This window comes from Dryobates pubescens, chromosome 1 (genome assembly GCF_014839835.1).
Source record: "Dryobates pubescens isolate bDryPub1 chromosome 1, bDryPub1.pri, whole genome shotgun sequence".
NCBI lineage: Eukaryota > Metazoa > Chordata > Aves > Piciformes > Picidae > Dryobates > Dryobates pubescens.
The window spans coordinates 60,772,010-60,797,168 of NC_071612.1; the positions used below are offsets into that span (position 1 = coordinate 60,772,010).

A 25,159-nucleotide genomic window follows, 5' to 3' on the forward strand; every position below is an offset into this window, starting at 1 on the left:
CTCCTTTGGAATGAAGAATTTGTGAGAACTGTCACAAAATTGAAGTTGAAAAGTCCTGCAATTTGAGACCACTTTAAGATCTTTCTGAAACTTGCCTAAGATGAATCACCCGTGAAACTTCCTATGCCAGTGGTCTTCTGAGAGAGCTATCCAGTTAGGAAAAACTCTTCCATTCAGAGAAGGAGAACATGCATCCATCCAGAGAAGCCCTATACTATATTTGTAAGACAACAAAATATCTAAATGAACAGAAGCAGAAAAACAGGGGGAAAAATAAATCAGAAGTAGACAGCCAGTGTCTTTGAATTAGTTATGTGCATTTTCCATACACCTTTCTTTAAAGTAAATTCATAGAAATACATCTGACATTTTGGAATGAACTTCTTTCTCTGGTCTTAGAACCCCCTGCTTTGAGAAAGGGCATGAAAAAAGAAAATATATCTTTAGTACTGTGAAGTGTTTTTTAGTTTGGATGAGTTTTACTGGAGCATTGCAAGGGAGATCTATCATGTGAAAAAGAAAATCAAAACAAAAACCCCCAAACCAAAAGCAAAGCCAAAAATGAAACTCAAACAACCTATCTTAGATTCTTTATAACTGTTTTAGAAGTGAAGACTTTTGTTGAGTGCTGTGACTATCTGTCCAGTGATGACTGAATAGAAAAAAAGCAAAAATAGGAATTATCTGATATACAGCACAAGCATTTGATGGTGGAAACTGATCTTGTTAGGCTTTGAATGATCAGTTTGTCATGGGAGAGTCTAGACTTTATTCCTAATCTTACTGTCATCCTCTTATATATATAAAGTGAGGGGATGCTCTACCTTCTTCTTCCGCATCTCCAGAAGTGCATTAGACATCAGAGGATTCTCGCAAATCCTCCAGCTCCCCAAGGATGCTACAGACATCCTCATCTTCTTCCATCAACTCTTCTTTAGCTGGCTTCCTGAGAAATGTAGTACAAGTGTATGAATTCATTTGGATGGGCCACAACACACAGCGCATCAAAATGCACTCAACTCAAGGTCCATCCACCAATGGGTCTAATTTGGCCTGCATATAAGTTCATCGCTCTCCAGTGGACACCTTGGAACTACTTTTGAAGCTGTCGGCCCATTTCCTTTTTTTGTTATCATTCCACAGATGTGAAATGGATGTAAGAATCAAAGTCACTGAATAAACAAAATGGGGGAGAAAAATCACAGAGGCCTCTTGGCAAGAAGGAAATAATACATCCTACTGAAGATATTTCTACAACTAAGAGCAGAAAGGAAACTAGAAGATGGATGTTAGCAAAGAAATATAATTAATGGTCATTTTGTTTTAAATAGTATAAAAGAATAATAATTTATCTGTGAATTAAGTGGACAAAGAACTAAAAGCTACCTCTCAGATTAGAAAAAGAACTGGAAGGATGTAATTTGCTTTTCTTGTGCTTGTAGTTTACACTCACCACAACCAGATAGACATCCTGGCAGAAATGCCAACAGACAACACTCCTCCTATAGCCACCAGGAAGAAAAGAATGCAGATTTAGAGGTCACCTTTTCATAAAGATCACTATTGTCTGGGCACTTGTTCATCACCTTTGCACTGCAACAGTATAAATTTTGTTTAATGATGAGTGCTGCTGACTAAACACAGTCTCAAGACACACAATTTCCAAGCTGAAGATCCATATTTAATTACTTACCACAGAACTTCGGGAACCTATCCAAACTCTTAATCTCCCTAATGGCTGTTTACACCCTCTATTTTTTTTAACAAGTGAATGCACTAAAGAGAGCAAACTGTCCTAGTTTCAGTTAATTGCTTCCCTTCATTATTTCTAAAGTACCTGGCTGAATCTCTTCCTCCAGAAAGAAATTTATCTATTCACATGTGGGGAAATGGAGAACCACAGAACCATAGTGTAGTTTTGGTTGGAAAAGACATTGACGATCATCAAGCCCAACCATTAACCCAGCACCTCCAGATGACTGCTAAACCTTATCCCACAGTACCACATCTACACAGCTTTTCAGTCCCTCCAGGGGTGCTTACTCTGTCACAATGCTTCAGAGGAGCACTTGAATGAAGACAAGAAATCAACATCTTCTGAAATACAAATGTTCTCTGAAAGATTCTTTGAAGAGAAACAGTATTTCTTGATTATTCACCTCTTTTTCTTGCAAGCACCATGTAAAATATGGTATGGCAAGTACATATATATCTTTCAGAGATGCTCTCTTCTACAAGCTGGAACAAGTACTTGATCTTAGCAAGATAAATTAGAGAGCCCAAGAGTGCTACAAAACCTCATGCTTCACTACAGTGAAAAAGGTAAAGTAGTTCACAATTTTTTTTCAGCACTGCAGGGCAAATTTCACTAGATATCCTGCTCTGTACAATATTTAGCACCAAACATTTTTTATATTAAAAAGCACCATGGATTTCTGTATCAAGCAAAACTGTGGGGGTTTTTGTGTTGTTTTTTGTTGCTGTTGTTTTGGGGTTTTGTTTTTAATAAAAACCTATTTCTCTGAAAGCATCCCTAGTAGCCAACACATACATTCTAATATTTAGCAGATTCTTAGGCCCTTGCTACTAAAAATAAATCCAGAACCATATTTTTCATTACCCAATAGGAAAGAAAATTAATTCTTTTCAATAGTGGGATCTCCATGGTTGTGTCAGAACAGAAAAGATTCTTTTTTTATCAAATGGTACTTTAGACTCAACAACTGAAATTATTCTGTTATTGCAGAAGTGGCAGCAACAATAGATTTTTGACAAAATAAAGCAGTATATTTTTGAAAGCCTTTGTCACAGCTAGCATTTCCCAAGGATCACTATTTTATGAGCTGTCATCATTGAAGCAGAAAATGTCCATGCACAATCGACTCAGAGGAAGTATTCCTGCTCTTGCATACTGTCATTTTATAGTCTTTCACTTATCTCCTCTGCTATACACAGACCCCTTTGTTTGGTTCACCTATTTCACCATTTCATATGTTTTTCAGAAACAGTAAAGCAATTAACAAGTACCATCATTCACACAGACAGACACTCTATGGCTTTCCTTATAACATTATCTTGTCTTGATCAAAGATTAAACATGTTTTTTTCTAGACCATGTGGGCATTTACTTTTAGCATACCTGGGTTTGAATTCTGTTGAGCCCTCTGAACCAGAGAATTTGTCCACGTCGAAGTTCTCTCTCTGCATGATCGATTTCCTCAACATCTTCATTGAGTTCCTCTTCAGGAACTTCCTCCTTCTCAGTGAGCCTCCCTGCCTCCTTTAAAAACTTTAGCCTACTTGTTGGGATGGTTGCAATGACCTAAAATTATAAAAAAGTACTGAAAACATAAGCTTCATTCAATAGCAATAGTTTAATAACCTGCTAATTAGAGAACACTAATACTGTAATGAAAAATATGACCTTTCAAGCAAGCTAAGATAAGCACTTGACACACAACCCCATTTTAGTCCCAAAATACTTAGCCTACTGTGTAACCAAGTAGCTTCACTTTTATCGTTACATCACATTGGCAATACACAGCTACAGACCAAATTTAGAGCTGGGGACAAAAATCTAAAAGAAGTTGGAAATATTTTAATGTAATTATTTAAAGAAAACTCAGCAAGACTGATATTGCTACAGTTAGAGTTTGGGTATTTCTAGTTATTGGTAATAATCTAATGTATGTTAACGTGAGCTGAAGATTAGTTGCAACTCATGCTTATAAATCTTTTCACGCTGCGTTGGTTTCTGTATTCAGCTTCCCTTTGTTTCAGCAAGCTGAAATGGTTTTCTCAGCATTTATGAGAGGTGTAGATTTGACTGCCTTCCTCTTGAACTTCTCATAAGGCTAGATCTTACCCTGTGACCTTACTACTAATAAATTCTGATTGAGTCCACACCTGTTATTCTCTTTGTCCACAAAGAACTCCTTGGAAGTAATTTCTACAGGATGTGGCTAATCTTTACAATTTGAAATACTGCAGTTAGACAATGTTGTAACACAATTATTTTAAATACATTCCAGGGTTATTGTCTTGTTACCTCTCTTTGCTCTGATTTGTGTTGTCAGCCTGAATGAAAATCTAGGCAGATGGCTATTTTAACAAGGTGTCACCTGCAACATATTGAACACTTCTAAAAAAACCCCTACAAAGTTAACTATCAGATCCATTTAGCTAAAAGGGGCTATAATTTTATTTTTTGTTTGTTTTTTATTTCAGCAGTGAGCAACTACATCTCTGAAGCCCAAATGCATAAAGGATGGAGATAGAATCTGAAAACTGCAGCAAAGTTGGTGAGGATACGCCTTACAGCTTGTGAAAAGTGGGATGGATACAGTGAGAATGTGAAAGGCACCAAATATTTTCAGGATGAAAATGAACTCCTGAGTTTGCTGAGGGTCTCCTTGAGGGTCTCCTTGAACCTCATGATCCACAAATCCACTTTTATTATACTATTTTTAAAGACAGATAAAGAAACATCAAAAAAAGCCTCAGTTTCTACACTATTGCAGAACTTATTCAAAATGCATTTTGGTACTTGAAAAACAAGATGAAAAAATGGAAAAATAATTAATTCCTGTGACACAAGCAAAGACAGAACAGGACCAGAAAAGGTAAGTGCTAGCCATTTAAATACTTACTGAAACTCCTTCAGCTTCTGAGCTTTCAAAACATTAAAATGCCAACACTATACAGAAAGAAACTACTTGGGTGTGTTTGATAGTCGATGAAACTGATGGTAATGAAGTACAACTGTGTTTGGTAGCAAGTCTGTGAGACAGACGTATCTCTCTTTCATGACCTTTCTCAGCCAGGCTGATAGATCATGCTCTAATTCTTTTCTTAAGTTATTTACACATTTTTTGTGGTTTGTTTGCTCATTTGTTTTCCATATCTGCAGATGCCCGCCCAGTTCAAGACTCAGCAAACTGAATATAGATTAAGGAACTAAATAATATTCCTGGGAAAAATGATTGCATGCTTTAATAATTATCAATGATTTGGGGAATGTAACATGAAATATTTTAGAAAGACCTGGGTTTCAAAAGTGATGCAAGCCTAGAATACTGTCACTCAAAGCATCTCAGATTGGCTCCTAGAAATTATGCCTTAAATCACTTCTTAAAATACCAGCTTTAGTCCCTCAACTTGAAAACATTGGTTAGTTTTACTGGTTCACATGACCAGCAGGTTCAGGAGGCTGATAAAACAAAGGCATAGGAGAAGGACAACCACCTCTGCTAAAGGAAAAGTCTCTGTTACTGCATAGCTCCACAAAGAGAGGACTTGCCACAGACTGTAAAACACATAAATATATAAATAACTGCATTATTTTAGCTTATACTATATAGCTAAATACTGAACTCAAGAATAATATCTTTTTTTACTTCTGTATTTTCTTTATGTAAAATTGTAGTCTTTCCAGTGATAAAAAGCATGGAGATAGTGCAAATCAGTTTAAATTTAAAGGCTAGGCTCTGGCAGTAAGTCTGGGGCAACTCTGTCCATCTTTAAACTGAAAACAGGTGCTGACATTATTCTTTGTTTTCAGTGGTTATGTAATGAGCACATATAACAAAATTTAGAAGCCAAATTGTACATTGATCAAAAGCTGTGGGAAGTTCTTCGCAGCTGAATGATATAATAAAACAGCCAGGATGTTTCTCCCTTTCCCTGCCTTTCTTCCCTCCTCCCAAAGTTGGTGTTTTCCAATCAGCTAAAAACAACCCTTCTATTTTCAAGATTTATCAACCTGATTTTAGCTCTTCTTCTCACAAGGTCATAAATCATCTTCAGGTAATAATTACAGTAGCACAGTCTCACAGTGGTGGTTTTCAGCAACATACGCATTTAAAGCTGTCATGACTCTGAGCCTATTTCTTAAAATAAAATAAAAAAAAAGAGGCCATACTGCCCAGAAAGCTGGAGGTTTTTTCCATATGAGAACAAATAATCAGTTTTAAAGCCAGTATCTATTAATTGCAGTTCCATCAGAACCATGCCAGTATTCGATTGAGTTGACAATTTCTCGCTTGTTTATTCATAGTGGCAAACCAGCTGATCTGATCTTTACATCTGAGAAGCAAAATGTAACTTCACATATTTCACATGTATTTTTTACTGTGTCAGGCAGCATCAACTTAATCATGCATTCAAATGTTAAAAACCACAAGCATTATTATTAGCTTTGCACGTGTTGTTGGGTTTGTTTTTTTAATTCATGCTTGTACATAAACCAATAATGCAGTATTTTGACAGTACTGATTGTACCTGCACTATTAGTTCCAGACAAATAATCACATGATTTATCTAATTGACATTTGTCTCTACATCTATATATTAATTTATAATTGGTTAATGATGAATGTAAAAACAACACATAAGGTAAACTGCACTTTTCTGCCATTACTGTAGAAAAAAACCCACAACTTTTTCTGTTATCCTCTTTTCCACCATTCCCACACCACAATAGCTGGAGTAAGAATCACTGCCGGCATGTATTAAATGCACTGGACTTAGTCCTATTATCCAGTAACAAGGCCAAATGGATTGACAGAATGGCAGTGTCAGCAGGGGAATGAGTAGGATAACCGGGAACTGGAACTTCTTTTCACTTTTCAGAACTATGCCATGGCTGAACATAAGTATGCTACATTGCAGGCTCTATTGCAGGGCAGGTCATTGTGCATTTGTCCTTGGTATACTTTTTTGTGACTAGAAGATTAGGTTATGAACCAAATCTCTTTCATGAAAAAGCCTAACTGAGGAAGACCTTGGTGACAGCACATTCTGCTTAGGAAAAGAAAAGATAAAAAAATTAACAAAAAATCAAAAGGAACAGTGGGATAAATTCTCCTTACTCCTTCAGCTATTCTTGAGAAACTTAGAAAGTGTGGATTTTGACATGTCCTAAACAGGCAAGATCAGGGAAACAACAGTTTACTAGGATTAAGAAGAATATGAGATCTTTGATTGCTGTATAAAAACGTGTTCCTGAATGCTTACCTGACCCCATACAAGCTCTCCTAATCCAATAAATACACACCACATCCACTGGTCAAGCTGCAGGGGAGAACAGCTAAATGGTTTTCCTCCAAACTGAACAATTACTATCTACAAAGAAAAGCAGAGGGAAAAAAGAGTAAATATTTTCTGAGGAAAAATTGAACAAAACAGCAAACTCCTCCCCAGAAAACATAAACCCCATTAAAACAAAAAAAAACCCAACCCCACCCCCCTAAAAGAAGGGCAACGAACAAAAAAACTCCAACCCCAAACCAATAAACAAAAACAAACCCACACACACAAAACCAAATAAACAAAAAAAACACCCCAAAACAAACAAAAAAGGGAAACAAGCCCCAAATAAAACAAAATATAAACAACCCCAAAACAAAACCCCAAACAATAACTCTCAGTCATATTTTACCTGAGATTTTACTTTGTGTTTCTACATATTACAACTCTGCTGGTTTGAGTCCAACATATTTTACCAGGAGAATAGTCAAACATATGATTAACTATCTATTGTTTAGAGGAACGAATCTCAAGAGCACCCAAAATCAAAATGCTGTCCTATATTCCAAATACCTCATATGACATGCTCAGGTGACAGTAAGTCAAGCTACTAGAAGTACATGTTTGCACATCATCCAACAAAACCTGCAGAATCGTAGCCACCAACAATCAAACCCCTGAATTAAAGGTCAGAAAAAGCCAGACCAGTTCAGACTAAGGATTCCTAAGGACTTTCCTTATGTACTCTCCCAGCCTCTGAGTATTCTCAGATGGGGCTGTGTTGACTCTGATGTGGTTTATTTTGAAAAGCCTTTTGCATGAGAGATTTTTCCCTCTAATTAACGTTTTACTGTACATTTACAGACATGTTATCTTGGATAGACTGATAGTACACCAAAATACAGTCCTTTTGGAGGAAGAGAGTGGGAAAAACAAACATCTTGCAGTAGGATAACCAGCGCGGACAATCTAAATGAGTTTCTAAGCCTGGTTATATTGAGAAGATCTTGCTAACTGAAAATCAGATATTATAGATGATTTTGTTAGTAGTAGTAGCGCTGCAAAGCAGGGACCTGAAATCACAATCCAGAGACTTAAACTGTCAGAGGCTACAAAACAGAAGCCTGAGGTAATTTGTCCAGTCTAAGATACAATATAAAACCACAAGGGAAAGCAGTTCTTTCTTGTGTGAGTGAAGAAGCACGAACTGTGAACATAAACTCATCCCATGGGATACACAGGAAGAAGGGAGGGAGCAGAGAATGGAAGGCAGTGGAAAGGAAGTGGGAAAGTGATTGGCAAGAGTATGGGAAAAGGAGGAGACAAAACAAAACCTGTGAATATGATGCTAAGATTATAAGAAAGAAATTACAACTCCACACTGAGAAATTTCTAACTGCTGTATGGCAGGTATGGCATATTTTAGTCCATCTTCCTTCACTGGTAAAATGATGTATTTGTTCTGAAAGTGGAGAAAGTTAAGAAACAGATTGACTACCTTTTTATTTCTCAATCTGTTGTAGCTCTCGCAGAAGCACTTTCTGATCCTTATAAAGGATGCACTGCAATAGTCTCCATCATTGTTACTTTGAAAATTTGGCCACTGTTCCTGGCTTTTTTTCTTTTAGGAAGGGTGTAGGAGGAGGACTAAACTAAACTAAACCAAACTAAACAATAATTGATGGAACTATTGCACTTATATGTGAGATATCAAAGACAATTACTCTGGGCTTCACAGACAGTGGAATAAATGCATATGGAACTAAGAAAATGGTAAATATGAAATATAAACACTTCTGTAATCTCCCATATGCATCTACATAATCCAAGCTCTATTTTCACATCTAACTATTGAAATACACAGCCAAAAATACTAAGTATTTTTGTAACATTGCTTCAGCAAGCAACAGTATGCAAAGCTGTATTTCCCATGGTATAACAAAGTGGAAAATTAATAGAAAGATTAACCTTCTGTTGTTCCAAGAAAGATTACCTGATTTTAAAAAGAGACTTAAAGACAAGAAAGAATTACAGCCTCATTATTCTTATGCTTCAACATCTATTTTGATTCACTGTCAGAGTGCTTTGTACTGTGCACCTCTCAGTCACTAGGAAAGCAGAAAGGAGGAAATGCAGCAGCTGACTCAGAAATGTAGCTAGCAACTAGATGACACTTTTGCATCAGCCAGACAATTTAGTAAGGGCTAGAACTAAGAAAACATCCTCAAACACTATCCATTATTTTAAAAAGAAAGAAAGAAAGAAAGAAAGAAGGTAAAATAGAATTTGTCAGGCCTCTCCTAAAGGTATTTTAGTTCATGGTAGTAAACCCATGGTTTTGAAGTAGCTGTTGAAGGCCATCACTATCAAGTACTACTAGCAAGTCCTACTAGCAATCACTGGTGCATTTTCTCCCATACTTAGCTCACTGAGTGGTTTCCCTTTCCTGTTTCAGGCCACTATAGCCCAGATTCAAGTAGCTCTATCTTCCTCCTCACTCCCTCCATGAGAAAGGTCCCAATACTGATAGCCTCCAGGATGTCACTGCAAAATTTGGCAATAATTTCAAGGTAGAAATAGCAATTGAAAAAGCTGTCATAGACATCTAAAATGTAATATCAACCAGCATCAAATACAGGACTGATGCCATAAAATGGGTGGATATAGGAGCAGGAAATAGAGCTCTGAAAAAGAAAAATTACAACTGTTTGGGCAAAATGAGTATTTCTTCAATTATGTTCACTTATGACTGGATTAGCAAACTCATGAGATGGACACAAAGTATTATTACCAAGAAGAAGTTATACTGAGAACATGGAGCAATGTTTGGCAGTGGCATTTAACCTCCAAACAACAGACCAGCATTAGTTATTTGTTATTATTGTCTATTTATGGAGTAGTAAATGAATGTAAATTGTTTGGTATATTATTTTGCAATGTTTTCTAAAATACCCAGTTACAGTATCAACAAACCATGATGGCTCTTAGTACTGTTCATCTTCAGATTAATTTAAGATCTAATCTAGCTATAATGTATGTATGTATAATGTAGTATGGCTGCACAACATCTTGCATTATTGACACTTGAGAAAATACCTGAAACCAGGCAGTTTACTGTTAACTGTGCCTCCTGCAGCATTAAGATTTTTTTTAAACCTACACAGGAAATAAAACCCTGAAGGTAACTTTCTGATTAACAGTTACTAATTCTTGCCTAAATCATTACCTGAATAGCAAATGTACCCAGTACAATAGTGCAAAATATGGGGTTTCTGAAGATGCCATCGAACACATTTCTTTCGCCATGGATTTTCCGTGCATTGATCTCATTGAAAAGCTGCATCATCACAAAGGTGTTGAAGATGATGGTGTAATGCTCTGAAGGAGGAGAGTGAAGCGGTGCGTTCCTCCCGCTGTCAATCTTAAACATTTTCTCACCTAGGTATAAAACAAAAAATAAAGGTTTCTACTAGAATACATTAATCAAACTGAAATTTTTATTTTCCTTGCTCATTCTACCCAACTGCCTCCTGTGCTCTGCTTAACAAGGTTTCCTTCTGCACTTAGTATTAATATAAGGCAGAGTTTATAACACCAGTGAGCAAGAGACATCTAAACTTCTTCAGGAAGAAGCTTCTTACATGACAACATCCATCTAATAACTCACTATACCTCTGCAAATATTTTCCACTAGTACATTTACTTTAACCAAGTAGCAATTACTCTAAAATTCTTTCTAATGTACCAAGCACTTGCTTGAGACTACTAGCAGCATGTGATTTTCTACAATTAGAAGCAACCACTTCTCAGCAGTTTTTACCCATTGCCATTGTATGGCATAATTCTGGACAAGAATTCACAGAATCACCAAGGTTGGAAGAGACCTCAAGTACCATCAAGTCCAACCTGTCACCACAGACCCCATGACTAAACCATGGCATATTGATAAAAATCACGGACATTGCTGGTTTTAAATAGATTTGGGGTTGGGCATTCTTCTATTCTGCTTTGAAAACACACCATCAGGCACTGCTCTTATTTGGATAATTTGACTATTGTTTTCAGATCAAATCAATAAAAAAACTCAGGCACAAGCCTCTCACTGTAAAAATTTCTTCCTTATGTCCAGTCAAATCTACCCTCTTTCAGTTTAAAACTGCTCTCCCTTGTTCCATTATCACAAGCTCTGGCAGAAAGTCTCTCTGTATTTTTTAACAGGCCCCCTTTAGGTACTGAAAGGTTACAATAAGATCCTCCTGGAACCTTCCCTTCTTCAGGCTGAACAACCCCAATTATGTCAGCCTTTCTTCACAGGAGAGCTCTTCCAGCCCTCTGACAAGCTTTGTGTCTCCCCTGGACCTTCTGTAATAGATTCATGTCCTTCCTGTAATGGGGATACCAGAACAGAACACAGTACTCTAGATGGGGTGTCACAAGAATGGAGCAGAGGGAGTTAATCACCTCCTTTGATCTACTGGCCACACTTCTTTTTCTGCAGCCCAGGATACAGATAGTTTCAGGGCTTTGGGCACACTTTCTTATACATAAGGTTTATAGATAACAGTTACTGAAAGAGCCTTGTCTTAAATTAAGGGTGGGACATTCTCATGGAAGTGTAAGTAATGAATGAAGTAAGAGTAGAGAAGTTTTTATCACAATAGTACTCATTTCCATAACAAGTGTTTTTGTTAATAAATACAAATAAACACTTGGGCATTTTTCTGCCAGCATTATACTCAGAATTTGTGAAGGGGGAAAAAAAAAATCTGTGAAAAAATGTTAAAGGCATAGCCTAAAACTACCACATCTCCTGAGGATGTTAATTCCATCAGCTGAGTTAGCACTGAGTATTTTTTTGCCTTGGGATGTTTGAGCAAGTTCATGTTAACGTCGCTGAGAATAATGAGTATATTTCCAAAGGAAGCATTGGGTTTATAGGCTTCCGACAGAAAGTAGATTACAGTATCACAAATACATCAATAACACAATATGAGGCCACAAAATTTAGACTATGAAAGAGCAGAGATTTTTAGAGATGATAAGTCTCCAGAGAGATAACTGAATATTGGAAAGTGTTCCCCTTACTACATATAAACAATTAAGTAAAAAGCAGAAATGGAGATATCATCATTTTATCTTTTATAGATACACACACACACACACACATATAAACACATGACATGTATTTGCTTTCATTCAATACACACAAGCACAAATATATCCATAATAGTTTCCTCACTGAGAGGACCTGTCCTTAAGTCTCTTACTGCATTGCAACAACTAATTGGCAAAGCAGAACATGCCGCTAATGTGTAATGACAGGGATTAAACCTATAGCTGGTTTTCCTTTCCAAATGTGTTCCAAAAACAGTTATAGTACATTAGCTTTAAGTTTATTATGCCTAGTTGCTGAGGTTAAGATTTGGTTTGTATTACAGCTTGACAGAACTAGACATTGACTCGAATGTGTCTGATGTCTCCAAGGCATTACTGTACATTCAAACGCCACTGTAAAAACTATGAAACCTTGATGTACTAGTCTCCACAGAAACCTACTACCAAAATAAAAAATAAAAATTAGTTGATCTAAATGTAAGTAAGCTGAGCCTCATGGAGTTTAGAAAGGAAAAGACTGTATTTCCTAGGCTTATCAGAAGGTTGGTTGGGATGCATCCTTCAAAGTATGCATGGGTCTTCCAGAGAGACAGAAGTCATCAGAACAGTCACAAAGCCTGGTAGTCTTTCTCTCAGGGCTCAGTGTAAAGTATTTTAAGCCATAAAAGTAATCAAAAAGCCATTAAAACTCCCCATAACATTCACAAAAATTCCTGTTCCAAGACTCCTACGACAGAAATTACCAAGACCTTGTGCACCTGTTTTAGAGAGTCTGAAATGACATTTTCTTTACACTTGCTAGGCATTCTCAATATACACTGCAAGCCTCACGATATTAAAGACCATCTCTCTTCAAAACCTGGCAATTATTTGGGTTTAAATGTCTCCACTGTAAACAGACCATCTCCTCCTTCAAGCATTTCAAATAACCTGCTGGTTTTTGGTAAGGTGGAGCAAGACTTTCAGAGCAGAGCTCAGAAAACTTCTGTATTATAAATTTCCATTTACAGATTATATAGAAGTCTGTATATAAGGAAAACAAAAAAATCTAAAAGACAATGTAAAAAATTAACACTGAAGACAGTGACAAGAACACAATACCTAACTGATAAAATTATCAGTCCTTTCCACAAGTTCACTTATTATTTGGAGCAACAGAATCTATCATCAGCCACTACCATTCCCTAAAGCAAGAAACACTCCTCCTCCTTCTCTTCCGTCTCCAAAATGCAACCTATAAAAAGCATAGCAAGGCCTGAAGAAGAGTCCAATAATCTGATAAATGAGATTTTCTTTTTCCCCTTTTAATCTCCATTCTAAATAGCAAATGAACAAAACCCCAGCAACACAGTGTTATTTGTATCACTTAATACTTGCCTATCTAGACTACACAGATCAGCATTTTTTCTTAGCTATGGCAAACATCTTGCTCCCAACCAGAGCTTCTCCAGAAATTTCTAAAATGGATCTTGATTTTTCTTGTAGGTTTTCTTTTTTAGTTTGCTGTTACATGCCTATTAAAAATGACAAGTCTCAAAGTGAAATTTCAGTATATCAGAAGTAGGCTAGGCGCTCTGGTTAAAATTAACCTTTCAACAAAACGTTTGCCAAAGCCTAAACTTACATTCTGTTAGGAGGTCAGGAAGCTCACTGAGGTCGTTACATTAAAAGCATTTCAACGTGTTTGGGAACAAGATCTAGACTTCAAAACTAAGTAACAAACCTAACAAACTTTCTTACCAACAAAAAGAAGTGTAAATATGAGAGTAAGCTGATAAACAGCATGGCCCAGAATGTTCTTCATCATGGTGCGAGATATAAGTGGTTTGTTCCTGCCATATGGCTTTCTGAGCAAGAGAGCCTCTGTTGGAGGTTCAGTGGCCAGAGCAAGTGAGGCAAAGGTGTCCATGATTAGATTGACCCACAACATCTGTACGGCTTTTAGAGGAGAGTCCTGTGGAGATAAATTAGAAAGTTACATACTTCCTAGATAATAATTCTTTTCAGATCGTTTACTGTGATTTCATTTCTTCCTGTGTGACTGCAAGCAGTGCTGAAGACAGGATTCTGAAATAGATGGACCTTTGGTCTGATCTACTCTGACCTTTCCTATGTCTGTTATATAAGAACCCCAGTGATCTGAGCGAAAATAAATTATTTCTCTACAGTAACACAAGTCAATATAGAGCATAATGTTGACACTCTATAATACATTTTACAATACTTCATGCATCATGCTTAAATTGTCAGCTGAATTTAGACAACCAGATAACACAAGTGAGGGTTTCTTTCCCGGCAGGAAAATTACACTAAAACATTTCCTTTTAATATAAGCTATTTGGTTGGTACTTTTTCTTTTTTTCAGAAACAGCTTGAAAATATTAAAAATCCGTGAAACAATTACTGAGATGTTTTAATACATCTTCAAGAAACAGCAGCACACAAAAAATGGTCTGATGATTGAATTAAAAGAATCTTTTGGAACTCATTAAACTGTATCAAATATGCAAAAGTAAGGTGATTTTGCTGTGTAACAGGACAGTATATTTGAAACTACAGAACTGGAAAGAAAAAGCACTTCTACTTGTCAGCATGAGGTATTTCTTTCCTGAAGCAGATTGCCAGCCACTAGAAGGAGCTCCTTCCTCACTGAATTTGTGAAACATCCATGATCATATCACAGAGAACTTCAGATCATGCTTAAAAAAACACCCCAAAAGTAAATAAATAAAGCAAACTAACAGAGATCTCAGGAGAACTCTAGATGACTATTATGAAGTTTTAATCTGTAATTCATTGGAGCAGCTGGAGATAGATGCAACTGCTTCAAAGAGCCCTATCAGAAAAAGTGAAAGTTGTTGGCAACCTCCTAAGCCTTTGGACTGAACACAAAGTGGGGAGCAACAGCAAAGTCTGCATCCTGTTTCAAATACATGTCTTTTATGTGGAAAATACAATCTCAGAAGTAATGAGGTATCAATCTGGTAGATCTGATACTGGGACTTAATCTACATTGTGAAAGTTGGCAGATGAGAAGAGCACTGTTTTCATGCACTACATTACCATGGTGCGACAGTAAGTGAAGTAAAGACATTTACAGAACAGCACACAGGCCGTTATAACCAAGAAAAACCTTCCTCAACTCTCCCCTTTTTCTTTGAAGGGTTAAATGTTCATTTTTAATGACATATTGTCAAACAATGAGGTCAAACATCCATTCCATATCCCAAGGACATATGGAGAACAATTGGTTTGGTCTCTTAGGGATCTGGTTTATATTCCTACACTCCCTTGAGATAAAATATGGTTTCCTCCTGAAAGCATATTTTTTAACAGCCCTAAATATAGACACATTTTGATGCATTTACTTATTTTTAAATATTCTTTTTTGGCTTATTCAAAAGGGATGGAGAAAGCAACCTACAGTTTCTAAGTTTACAGGCTGGCTGCATTAGGAAAGGGAGGAAGATCAGCATTAAGAGATGCCTGACCCCTTGGTTATGGGCTGCATTAACTGGGCTTATCTGGAGAATTCAGCTCACTCCTTTGACATGCAGCTGCAGAAAAAGAAAAGCTCTTTGTCTTTAGAGGTGGCTAAAAACCTAAAAGCAACCAGGATAAACTTCATTCCAAATTGAGAACTCATTTATTTTCATTTTAATTAGTACATTAATGGCTCAAACAAGGCAAGTACTTGCACTAGAAGCAGTTAGTCACTAGGGCTCAGGGACCCTAGAGCTGGTTACAGAATACACATAAAAAGGAAAAGGTGTTTTGTACTGAAGAATTTTCCTTGTCATATTTTCACCTGTTTAGTTACTAAGTTTTCTTGAGAAACATTCTGTACTTTGAGATGTTACAACAGCTGAATGTCCACTTCACGTGCTGGCTTCTCTGTCAATAAAGCTGAATTTGTCTGTTACACTGAAACAGACAAACATTCACAGTCTCATGTATTCCTAGCATAATGAAAAGTCAGATTCTTTCAGTCTCTAAATCACACAACTGTAATTGGCAGTCATCAGTTTTGGCAACAACATGTTCTCACCATTTCACACTGCCAATCACCTTGGGTGGCTATGGTGCCCCTAATAATTATCTATTATTGGCAGTGCTACACTGCTCAGTCAAGTGTGAAAGCTCATTCTAAGCTGAAGCCAAAACATTAAATACACATTAGTCTGGGCAGGCAGTGGAATGAAATTTCCACTGCAACTCTATCTGATTTCTGATTAGTTGGTGGAAACTGAGGAAAATAACATATCAGCTAGGGAGCTTACTCTTCCATTACGAGTTTTAGTCACAAGTGGCATGCAAATGCAATGTTCTTTTCACTACAATGAAGCCACAAATTGGCTAGCTAATAATTCTTTATTTGCTTTCTGAGAACTTTGGGGACAAAAGCTGCTCAAACTGCAAACCACCCAAAATCACCACTTATTTGTCAAATTCCTTTCCACTTGACCTTGGAATAGGTTAGCATTGGCTTAGGGGTAAAAGGAAAATGTCCCTTAAATCATCCTGGAAACACTTAAAAGTACAAATGGCCAAAGGCTGGAAATAAACTACAAATCATTTGTGACATGCAGAACCTCACAAATTTTAGAGCTTGTTACTTTTGATTTAGATGACAAGCTGTAAAGGAATAAAAAGGTATTTTCACCCTTACCTCTCTTCTCCCTCTTGTCACAGAACACATGCATGAATTCATAAAGATGAGGATTTTTGGTTGAGTAACTTTATACATATTAAAAAAAAAAATAAAGAAAAAAAAAAAGGCAGCCCTTGCTTCAGCTGCTAAATCACACTGTCTGTTAATTGTATGGCAGTGGCATCCTAAGTTCTACTTTCATGCATCTAAGCCCTCCTAAAACAAAGCTAAACAGTGCATACCTTTTTATATATATTAGAGCTTTTTCAGATTTGCCAATGCTATTATTTTAGGATTTGCCAAATAGAGTCCTGCAGTAAAACATTATAACCATGTAAATTACTGCCTTATACATGTAAGTATAGATCATCCTCATTTTTTGAACAAGATCTGTACAAACAATAAGTGATTCATGCAGCAGTTCATTGCTACAGTGCTTTTTAATTAACATTTAATTTTCCAAACATAATGTCCTACAGAGTCACTGTTTTCAGTTCCTAATGTCTGCTAAAACATTAAGTCTTTCTCAAAGTGCAAGAATAATAATTTGAATGTAAAATGTTAAAACACATTCTTTGTCTTCTCTTTCCTTAATGCAATCTTTTGTGCATTCCCTGAACAGTTGGAGATAAAATCTGGCACGGAGATAAACCTGCTAGCTTTATCATTCCAGTAAAAAAAAGTGTTACCATTTGACTGAAATGCATTTTTCTATCTTTATTTTCTATATACCAGATTATTTTTAATAGCTCCAAACATAATGACCTACTATTTTCTTGGTACTATGTATATGCTGAGGACAGGAAACAGGATGAAGGTTCTGCCTTTGTAAGGCATGTACAGAACTCTATATGATACCTAGAGTTGTCGAGCAATGACTCATCTGAAGTACAAAATTCACAATAATTGGAGGCAGAGCTCCAAAGAACCCCCCTCATTGAGTCCTTCAAGGGCTCTGCAAAAACATTACTCAGGGAATGAAGTCAGAATATAAAAGTTCATGTCTCATAAATCCACTGGTAAAAGAAATGATTGGTTTAACCTGAGGTAACAGCTGCTAAACAGAAAGGGCAATTATAAACAAACTGGTCAGGACAACCACACCCTGAACATTTCCATGATTTTAAAAGTATGCATTGGGCAACAGGGAGGGAGGGAAGCAAGAGGTAAATGAATTAGATTAATTGAAAGAGAAGGTGAATTAATACAGCTGAGCTGCATTGTGCCACACAAGCTGCTGCGATGTGGGACTAGCAGAAGGAATACTTGTGATCACATTGGTGGTTGCTGTGTGCACACTGGACACAAAATTCGGAACACTTCTACAGCCACAGATTGGGTGATCCAAATTCAACTTTTAATCAGAGACTTCTTTAAACTTGGTTTTCTTATATGACCTACATCTCAGAATACTTCATGTAACTATTGAACCACAATGCAGAAGTTCTTTAGTGGTTGAAAATGCAGAACTTGCACATTGAGCTGCTCTAAACTGAAACAGGGCCTCAAATAAGGTAGATCCCAGCTTAATTTCGGCAGCAGACATGTGAGCTTGTCAACAGGTGACACTGTAACTCCTGTGATTCCTAGAATATGACTTCTGTCACCTTAACATGACTTTGTGCTGGGACCCATGACAGAGAACAGCAAATGTAATGTAAATAGCTGTGTAATAACATTTTTAATAGCCCACTCCTATTCCTTTACAATCCTTACACACCACTGGAGCAGCAGGTAAGGTCACCTACACTTTGTACATATAGTTTAACATCTACTGAAACAGCAAAAAAAGGACAAAATAGAAACAGTAAGTTTGGTAGATATTCTCTCTAACAGCAGCATCTTACTGAAGCAGGCTTTGGGTAGATAAATAATAAAATATTTGCTTAAAATTAACAGAATCTAGACAGTAGTTCTCTGAAGTAGAATTGGCAAGGACACAGATTTTATTTATGCATTTTAGGGAAATAAAAAAAAAAAGGGCAAAAAAAAATGGCAACAGCTTCTACCTAATATTTTTCTTAAGCTTTTCCTTGGCACTCTTACAGTGCTCTGCTCTGGACCAAACAAATCAGCTCCTACATGGTAATGCATTCTCTAGGCACTCCTTGGAGGTCTAGTTCCACTCCTAATAGTACTCACACAGTTGGACCCTTTCATTAACATTGAGCTGCCATGGTTTCAGCAGAGTTCTGCAGTGATGTGACCATATACAGTTTTCTCCATAAACACTGACACAACAGCAGGATCCCAACTGAATAAAATTAAGCCTATTTAATTGCGAAGCACAAGCGAAGTGCTAACAAAAATCAGTTCAAACCCAGGTTTTATTATCTTTGTAGTTTCCTTAAACACAAACAGTAGAAACACCCAAAGGAGTCAGTAAGGCTAGAAGAAACTTCGTACTCAAAACCAGTATGCTGGTTCTGAATCATAGAACAGAGTTTTTAGAGAGGTGACATTAAAAAGCACGAAAGAAATGTTACTACCCACATACAATTTCTCTCATTGTAGATTTGATGAAATATCACCAAAGGATAGACTGTGTAATGTTGATTAACCTGCATATTGATTGTGGACTAAAATGATACTCTGTATGTCAAAGAAAGCCAAAATGTCTACCTGCAGGCAAAGCAAAATTCAGTCCAGTGAAGACCTGCTTTATATTCTTTACATTTGAAGGTCACAGCTGTGATACCTTTTGGAAATTATAGATTTTAGCTTTATTTGTTTGATGAATTAAAATGTTTCAGTCAAAACAGTAATTTAAGACCTGCATACAGTTTTGCAGCCTCAGATTGACGTGTGTGCACCTCGCCTGCTGCATGCAAGATTTTTTGGTATATTCATGCATTTTGTGCTAGAGCTATTTTCATAGCAACCAGAGGGTACAGAATGTTCTCAAGTGTAATTTTTAGTAAAGCTTTTGAGCCAAATGAACATAATGCCCTTTCACTGGCTAGAGTCTTTGAGTCACAGTCTAACATAAAAATATTCATTTGTAAGGCAAGATCCTGCTTGAATGAGATGGAAGTGAGTGCTCCGAGATTATCAGCAGTCAAGCTGTTGAGTATAAACAGAACTACAATGGAAATAACTGCTGCATTTTCTCTTCAATTTTAATTCTAGTTCCTTTCAGACTTCTCCTTTGCTTTGGCATTTTTACTGCCACATTAAGGAATTGCATAAGAATCTATGTGAACAGAAATACAGGAATCCTAGGAGGATTCCTAGGGACAACAGACTTGAAAGGCTCACCGATGGTCTTCCAGACCACTGGGACAATATAAAAGCACCGGGCTTAGCTGACAAGTAAAATATAGTTCCCTTCATGCTTTCATGACACAACTGGAAAAAAATGCTGGACATGAACCAAAAACCCCAACACCACCTTACATAAATGTTAGTAGACAATGATTGAATGTCTATAAAACAGGGTCTTAAAAGGAAGCACTTGCCTTGGTTCCATTTATGTTATTCTTGTTGGAACTTTTATCTATACGGTTTTGTACCACTGATAAAAATTCAGGACTGACCTACCAGAGTCTCAGTCCTTATTCACATACCTTCTGTTACCAGCAATAATCACTTTACAGCTGGACATATTCTCAGTATTCTTGGAAATATTTCCCAAGAGAAAAGACAAAGTTATCCAACTTCTGCCACAGTAGCAACAACTATGTCCCAGAGCACAGGCTCAATTTTGACCACAGGGCATCACCAAGACCTACACACAGTGTGGTAAGGATCTGGCACTTGGCAGCTCATCATTTGTACTTCTCAAGGTTTCAGCACTCCCATTGTACAGAATAAAACAGTTATTTAATTTGTTAAGATCACTTCTATTTGCTTCAGAAACAATCATTTCTGCTTTCTCTGAGAATCTCAGCCCTAGCACTAGCCTCAGAGGAGCTAAATAAGGATAGTTGTATCTACGCAGCTGTTTCATGGTGCTAGCAGAAGCTGGGAAGTTGCAGACTTTGTTCATGCAGGACAAATAAAGTCTCTAAATGTCAGTCAAGGCTCAGGAGAAGTTTGACCTCATTGCTTTGTAAAGATACCCGAGTTTCTGGTTTCAAGGATCAATTCCATGATTACAATGTAAGTTTACCCTGGACCAGAGCTAATGACTTATTCATTGTTTTGCTTAGGTGTGCATGAGGCGAAATTCACCTGCTGAAACAAGTATGTGCATCCATATGATGCTCCACAGAGGGAAGCATCAGCTTTCCCCTGGCATGTCTCAATCATAGGAGGCCTTTTGTAACAGCATCTGTGTGCAGCATCTGAAATATACATTATTTTAGGGAATGACAGCACTGAATACTGCTTGTCTTGCATATCCTTCAGTTTCTAATGAAGGATAAACCCTCATGCTGTATTAAATGCATCCTGTTTTCTTTCTTTATTAATCAAAAAGCAGCAATTTGAAGGGGAGGAAAGTGTGGTTTGCTTCCACGTGTTTTTTTGTAAAGCAAATGTTGCATGCCTTTTGTAAAGACATGTTGCATATAGACCAGGACTGCAAGGAGTTATTCATGTAGGGGGAGAAAAAGAGATAAATGCCCAACTGTATGTGCCATTTAATTGTACTGTCATTTGCATCTGCAATTAAAAGGAATTGCCTGAAAGCAACAAAATAATTTTATCAGCTCCACTGCTGGGATTACTTCTGTCTGTCAGTACTGCTCTTCTGAAAATAATTCCATTCCATAATCCAACAAGAAATACATACTTAATAGTGAAATATTCTGAGAGGAAAAGGCAAAGTTGTATCACCTCTTCCTTCTCCCAATCCCTGCCTCTTTCTGCCCTATCATCACAGGCTCAGTCATGACCATAACATATAATCAAAACCAGGGAGCTGGATGGAGGCAGGACACAAATTAGCAGCTCCTGAAAACAATTAATTTCCAGGAGAAGCTGGATTAGTACACTTATGTCAACAGCTATTTAACATTTAGCATCTTGATCTTAAATACACTCTTAATACTAAGAAGAATTTCAGAAAGCAGATGAAGCGAGAGTCAAATGAAAACCACCATTATTTCAAAGAAAAAGTATCTTGGCAGGATTTGGCCTTGTACTTCAAGCAAATTCCCGTGCTGAAGTTACCCTCACCTGGGTAATGCAAGCTCCGGTGAAAGCCACGATCACAGCCACAATGTTAACGGTGAGCTGGAACTGCAGGAACTTGGAGATACTGTCATAGACATTGCGTCCCCACATCACAGCCTTCACAATGCTACTGAAATTGTCGTCTGTTAGGATGATATCTGAGGCTTCCTTTGCAACATCTGTTCCAGCAATTCCCTGGAAAAAATGAATGGTGAATAACATTACCTGAGAAAGTACAAAGGCAATCTTCACACTCATTCAAGTCCACAGCTATACAGACTTCCCAGCACTCCCAGCGCCTGCTGAGGATACTCTGCATTTTCTAACTCCTAGGAAGTTAGCTCGTTTGGCCTAGTTTTGAAAGTGAATGAGGACACAGAAAAGGGAATTGATAGAGCGCAGTGGAATTCATGTGATGATAGTTTTGAGTGTTTTAAATTATCAGCTTAATGACTACTGATCCTCTGAGTTATTTTTATCATTGATGATATTTTATTAATAGACATGAACAGAATAGCTATCGAAACTTAGAATTATGTATCCTAATATATAGTCTAGTACATATTAATGTCTCCAGAGTCACTGTGTGTAGGGAAGACATATTTACAATTAGTGATGGATTTTACCAAAGCAAAATAGTACTGCACTGTTGTGAAGAACAGAGAATTCACCTTTCTGTACTGGCACAGGATTCTGCATATAGAAAAATAACTACATTAGACAAAATATTGAAAAACTATGAAACAAATAATATGAGTTAATCCTTGCATCATAGAATCCTTTCAGTTGGAAAAGACCTCCAAAATCTTGAGTCCAACCATTCTCTAACTCAGCCAAGTCTGGTGCTAAATCGTGTGCCTCAGTACCACATGTCTGTGTTTTTGAAATACCTCCATCGATGGGGATTCAAGCACTTCCCTGGGTAACCTGTTCCAGCGTTTAAGAACCCTTCTAGAAAAGACGTTTCTTCTAATGTTCAACCTAAACCTCCCATAGTGAAACTTGAACACTTTTCCTCTCATCCTGTTAGTTGTTCCTAAGGAGAAGAAACCAACACCCAACTCACTTTGACCTCCTTTCAGGTAGTTGTAGAGAGCCAGAAGGTCGCCCCTCAGCCTCGTTTTCTTCAGGCTAAACAACCCCATTTCCCTCAGCCGCCACTCCTCAGAAGACCTGTTCTCCTAACCTTGCGGATCTTTCCCAGTAAGTTAAAGGATTCTGAAGGAACATAACTCAGCCCTTCCAATTCACTGCTTCACTGATGAAATAACTAAGCAACTTTCTCAGCACCTAATGAATTAAAAATCCCTTAGAGCAAATTTGTAATGGCATAAACACCAAGAAATATGCCCGACTATACCATTGCAAAGCCAACGTCAGCTTTTTTAAGTGCTGGTCCATCATTGGTTCCATCACCAGTCACAGCTACAACCTGTCTCTGTTCCACCTGTGTGCTGTCAATAATACCTGCCAAAAAAAAAAATAAAAAAAGAAAAAACTATATGGGTGTGTACACATGCATACATACATAGAAAATAATTAGCAAGTTAAAATTCCCTCTAAAAATGGTAGGGGTTATGTAATATAGAGTACATAATATCACACAAGGCTTACAGAGATTAATATTACAATTGATTTTAAAGGAAAATAGTGAAAGCAGTGTTGTCACTGCTATTCACTACTGGAAACTTCTGATCCTGCATCATCAAAACGTTACCAAAAGCTGCATAGACTTCAAAGGCAATGAGATCAGCTCATTATGTACTTTTGGAAGATTTCTAAGTGTCACAGTAAACCCATTTCAGCCCAACTCTCTGATTAAGCATCAGTGGAAAGGATTTGCCAGACTTAAGTTCATGCTAAAAGCTCTCCTAAACTGGGTCTGAACTGCACAGTTTGCTTTACTGGGATGCCTTCTGACAATCAGTTTAACCTAAGGGTAACAAATGCCAGCGACAAATTTTATTTAGCTGGAACCATATTAGCAATTTAACAGACTTGTTCGCTTCTGCCAAACAATGATTAAGAAGATATAAAATAATTCTTTAAATTCTGGAGCCAAACATTTTAATAAATAGACATAACAAAATAATTTCTGTTTTGATTATGAGATCATTTGAGAAAAGAAAGCACTTTTCAGTTGGTGATTCAATTTCATGCAACTAGCCTGGAGGGAAGTATTTTCTACTTATGCAGACGAGCAAAGAAAGCAGAAGAATAAAGAATTTTTCTAGGGTTAGAGAATAGGGCTCTTTTATCACTCATGTTTTCATTTGACATAGGAGTCCATTTGAATATGAGTCTAGAATACAGTATTGTTGTGTAGGCTAGAAGAACATCTCTCCACATGAATAACACAGGGCATGAAAATGACAAAATTCTTTCTGCTAACACATTTTGCACAAAGTCATAAACTCTGAAAACAATTATCAGCACCTGCCTGGTATGAAATGATTTCATTCTATGTTGGGAAAAAAAATAACTCACATATCTGATAACTAACCTGAAATAGGAAATTGCAGATTACAGAACAATAGCTGCCTCTTGGCAAGGTTCAGGCTTATCAGGCCCCCAAAGATTGCAATGCAGTATGGAAGCAGTTAGGGTCCTGTATTTTTTGGTCTTATGAAAATCAGAAAATAGCCTATTCACTTTCCATTGGCAGTATGAATTCAGATAAATGCACATTATTCTGATAAGATCCTACAATTAGAACTTTCAATTTGTTGAGGTGATTTGCCTTTGATATTACTAAAAAAACAGGAGCATCAGCTGCCATTATTGCTGAAAGCATTTATCTTGGTCTTCCCTTCTTGTAATTAACACATTCTTTGGTGTTAAATTAATAGTTTAAGCTTCTGAAAATATTTGTTGAAATCCCTGACATGTTATGGTATTATCTGCTCCAAACAGGTAGATAGCATTCTCTCACAACTGGATTCCGAGTGGGAGCACAACCCAAATCAAGTTGAAGAGGCTCTAACAAATGACATCCCCACAAATAGTGCTCTGTCAATGACTGACTGTACTACCAACTGCCCTGCATCAGCCAGTTGCTGGATGCAGCTAAGTAATTGCCAGGTCTTAGTAATAATTCACAAGGATTAGCAGTCATTTTTGTCCTTAAAAACAGCCTATGTGCCTGGGATGAGCCCAGCAACCTCCAGAGCACAGAACTGCATAATGAGCACTCATGGAAAAATAGAGATAAACCAGTCTTTGTTATCATCAGCATCTCAGCCACAACCC

At 37.2% G+C, this 25,159-nt stretch overlaps 1 protein-coding gene across 1 annotated transcript in view; it reads right to left on the reverse strand.

The window, feature by feature from the left end:
* Positions 1-25,159, reverse strand: part of ATP2B2 (ATPase plasma membrane Ca2+ transporting 2) — a 247,399-nt gene that overhangs the window by 14,212 nt on the left and 208,028 nt on the right. Inside the window, exons 16-21 of the mRNA XM_054166708.1 lie at positions 23,271-23,377; positions 21,914-22,105; positions 13,882-14,095; positions 10,253-10,464; positions 7,015-7,122; positions 3,140-3,322 (exon numbers count right to left, since the gene is read on the reverse strand). Of these exons, the coding sequence (XP_054022683.1) occupies positions 3,140-3,322; positions 7,015-7,122; positions 10,253-10,464; positions 13,882-14,095; positions 21,914-22,105; positions 23,271-23,377 (1,016 nt within the window). The remainder of the gene's footprint in view (positions 1-3,139; positions 3,323-7,014; positions 7,123-10,252; positions 10,465-13,881; positions 14,096-21,913; positions 22,106-23,270; positions 23,378-25,159) is intronic.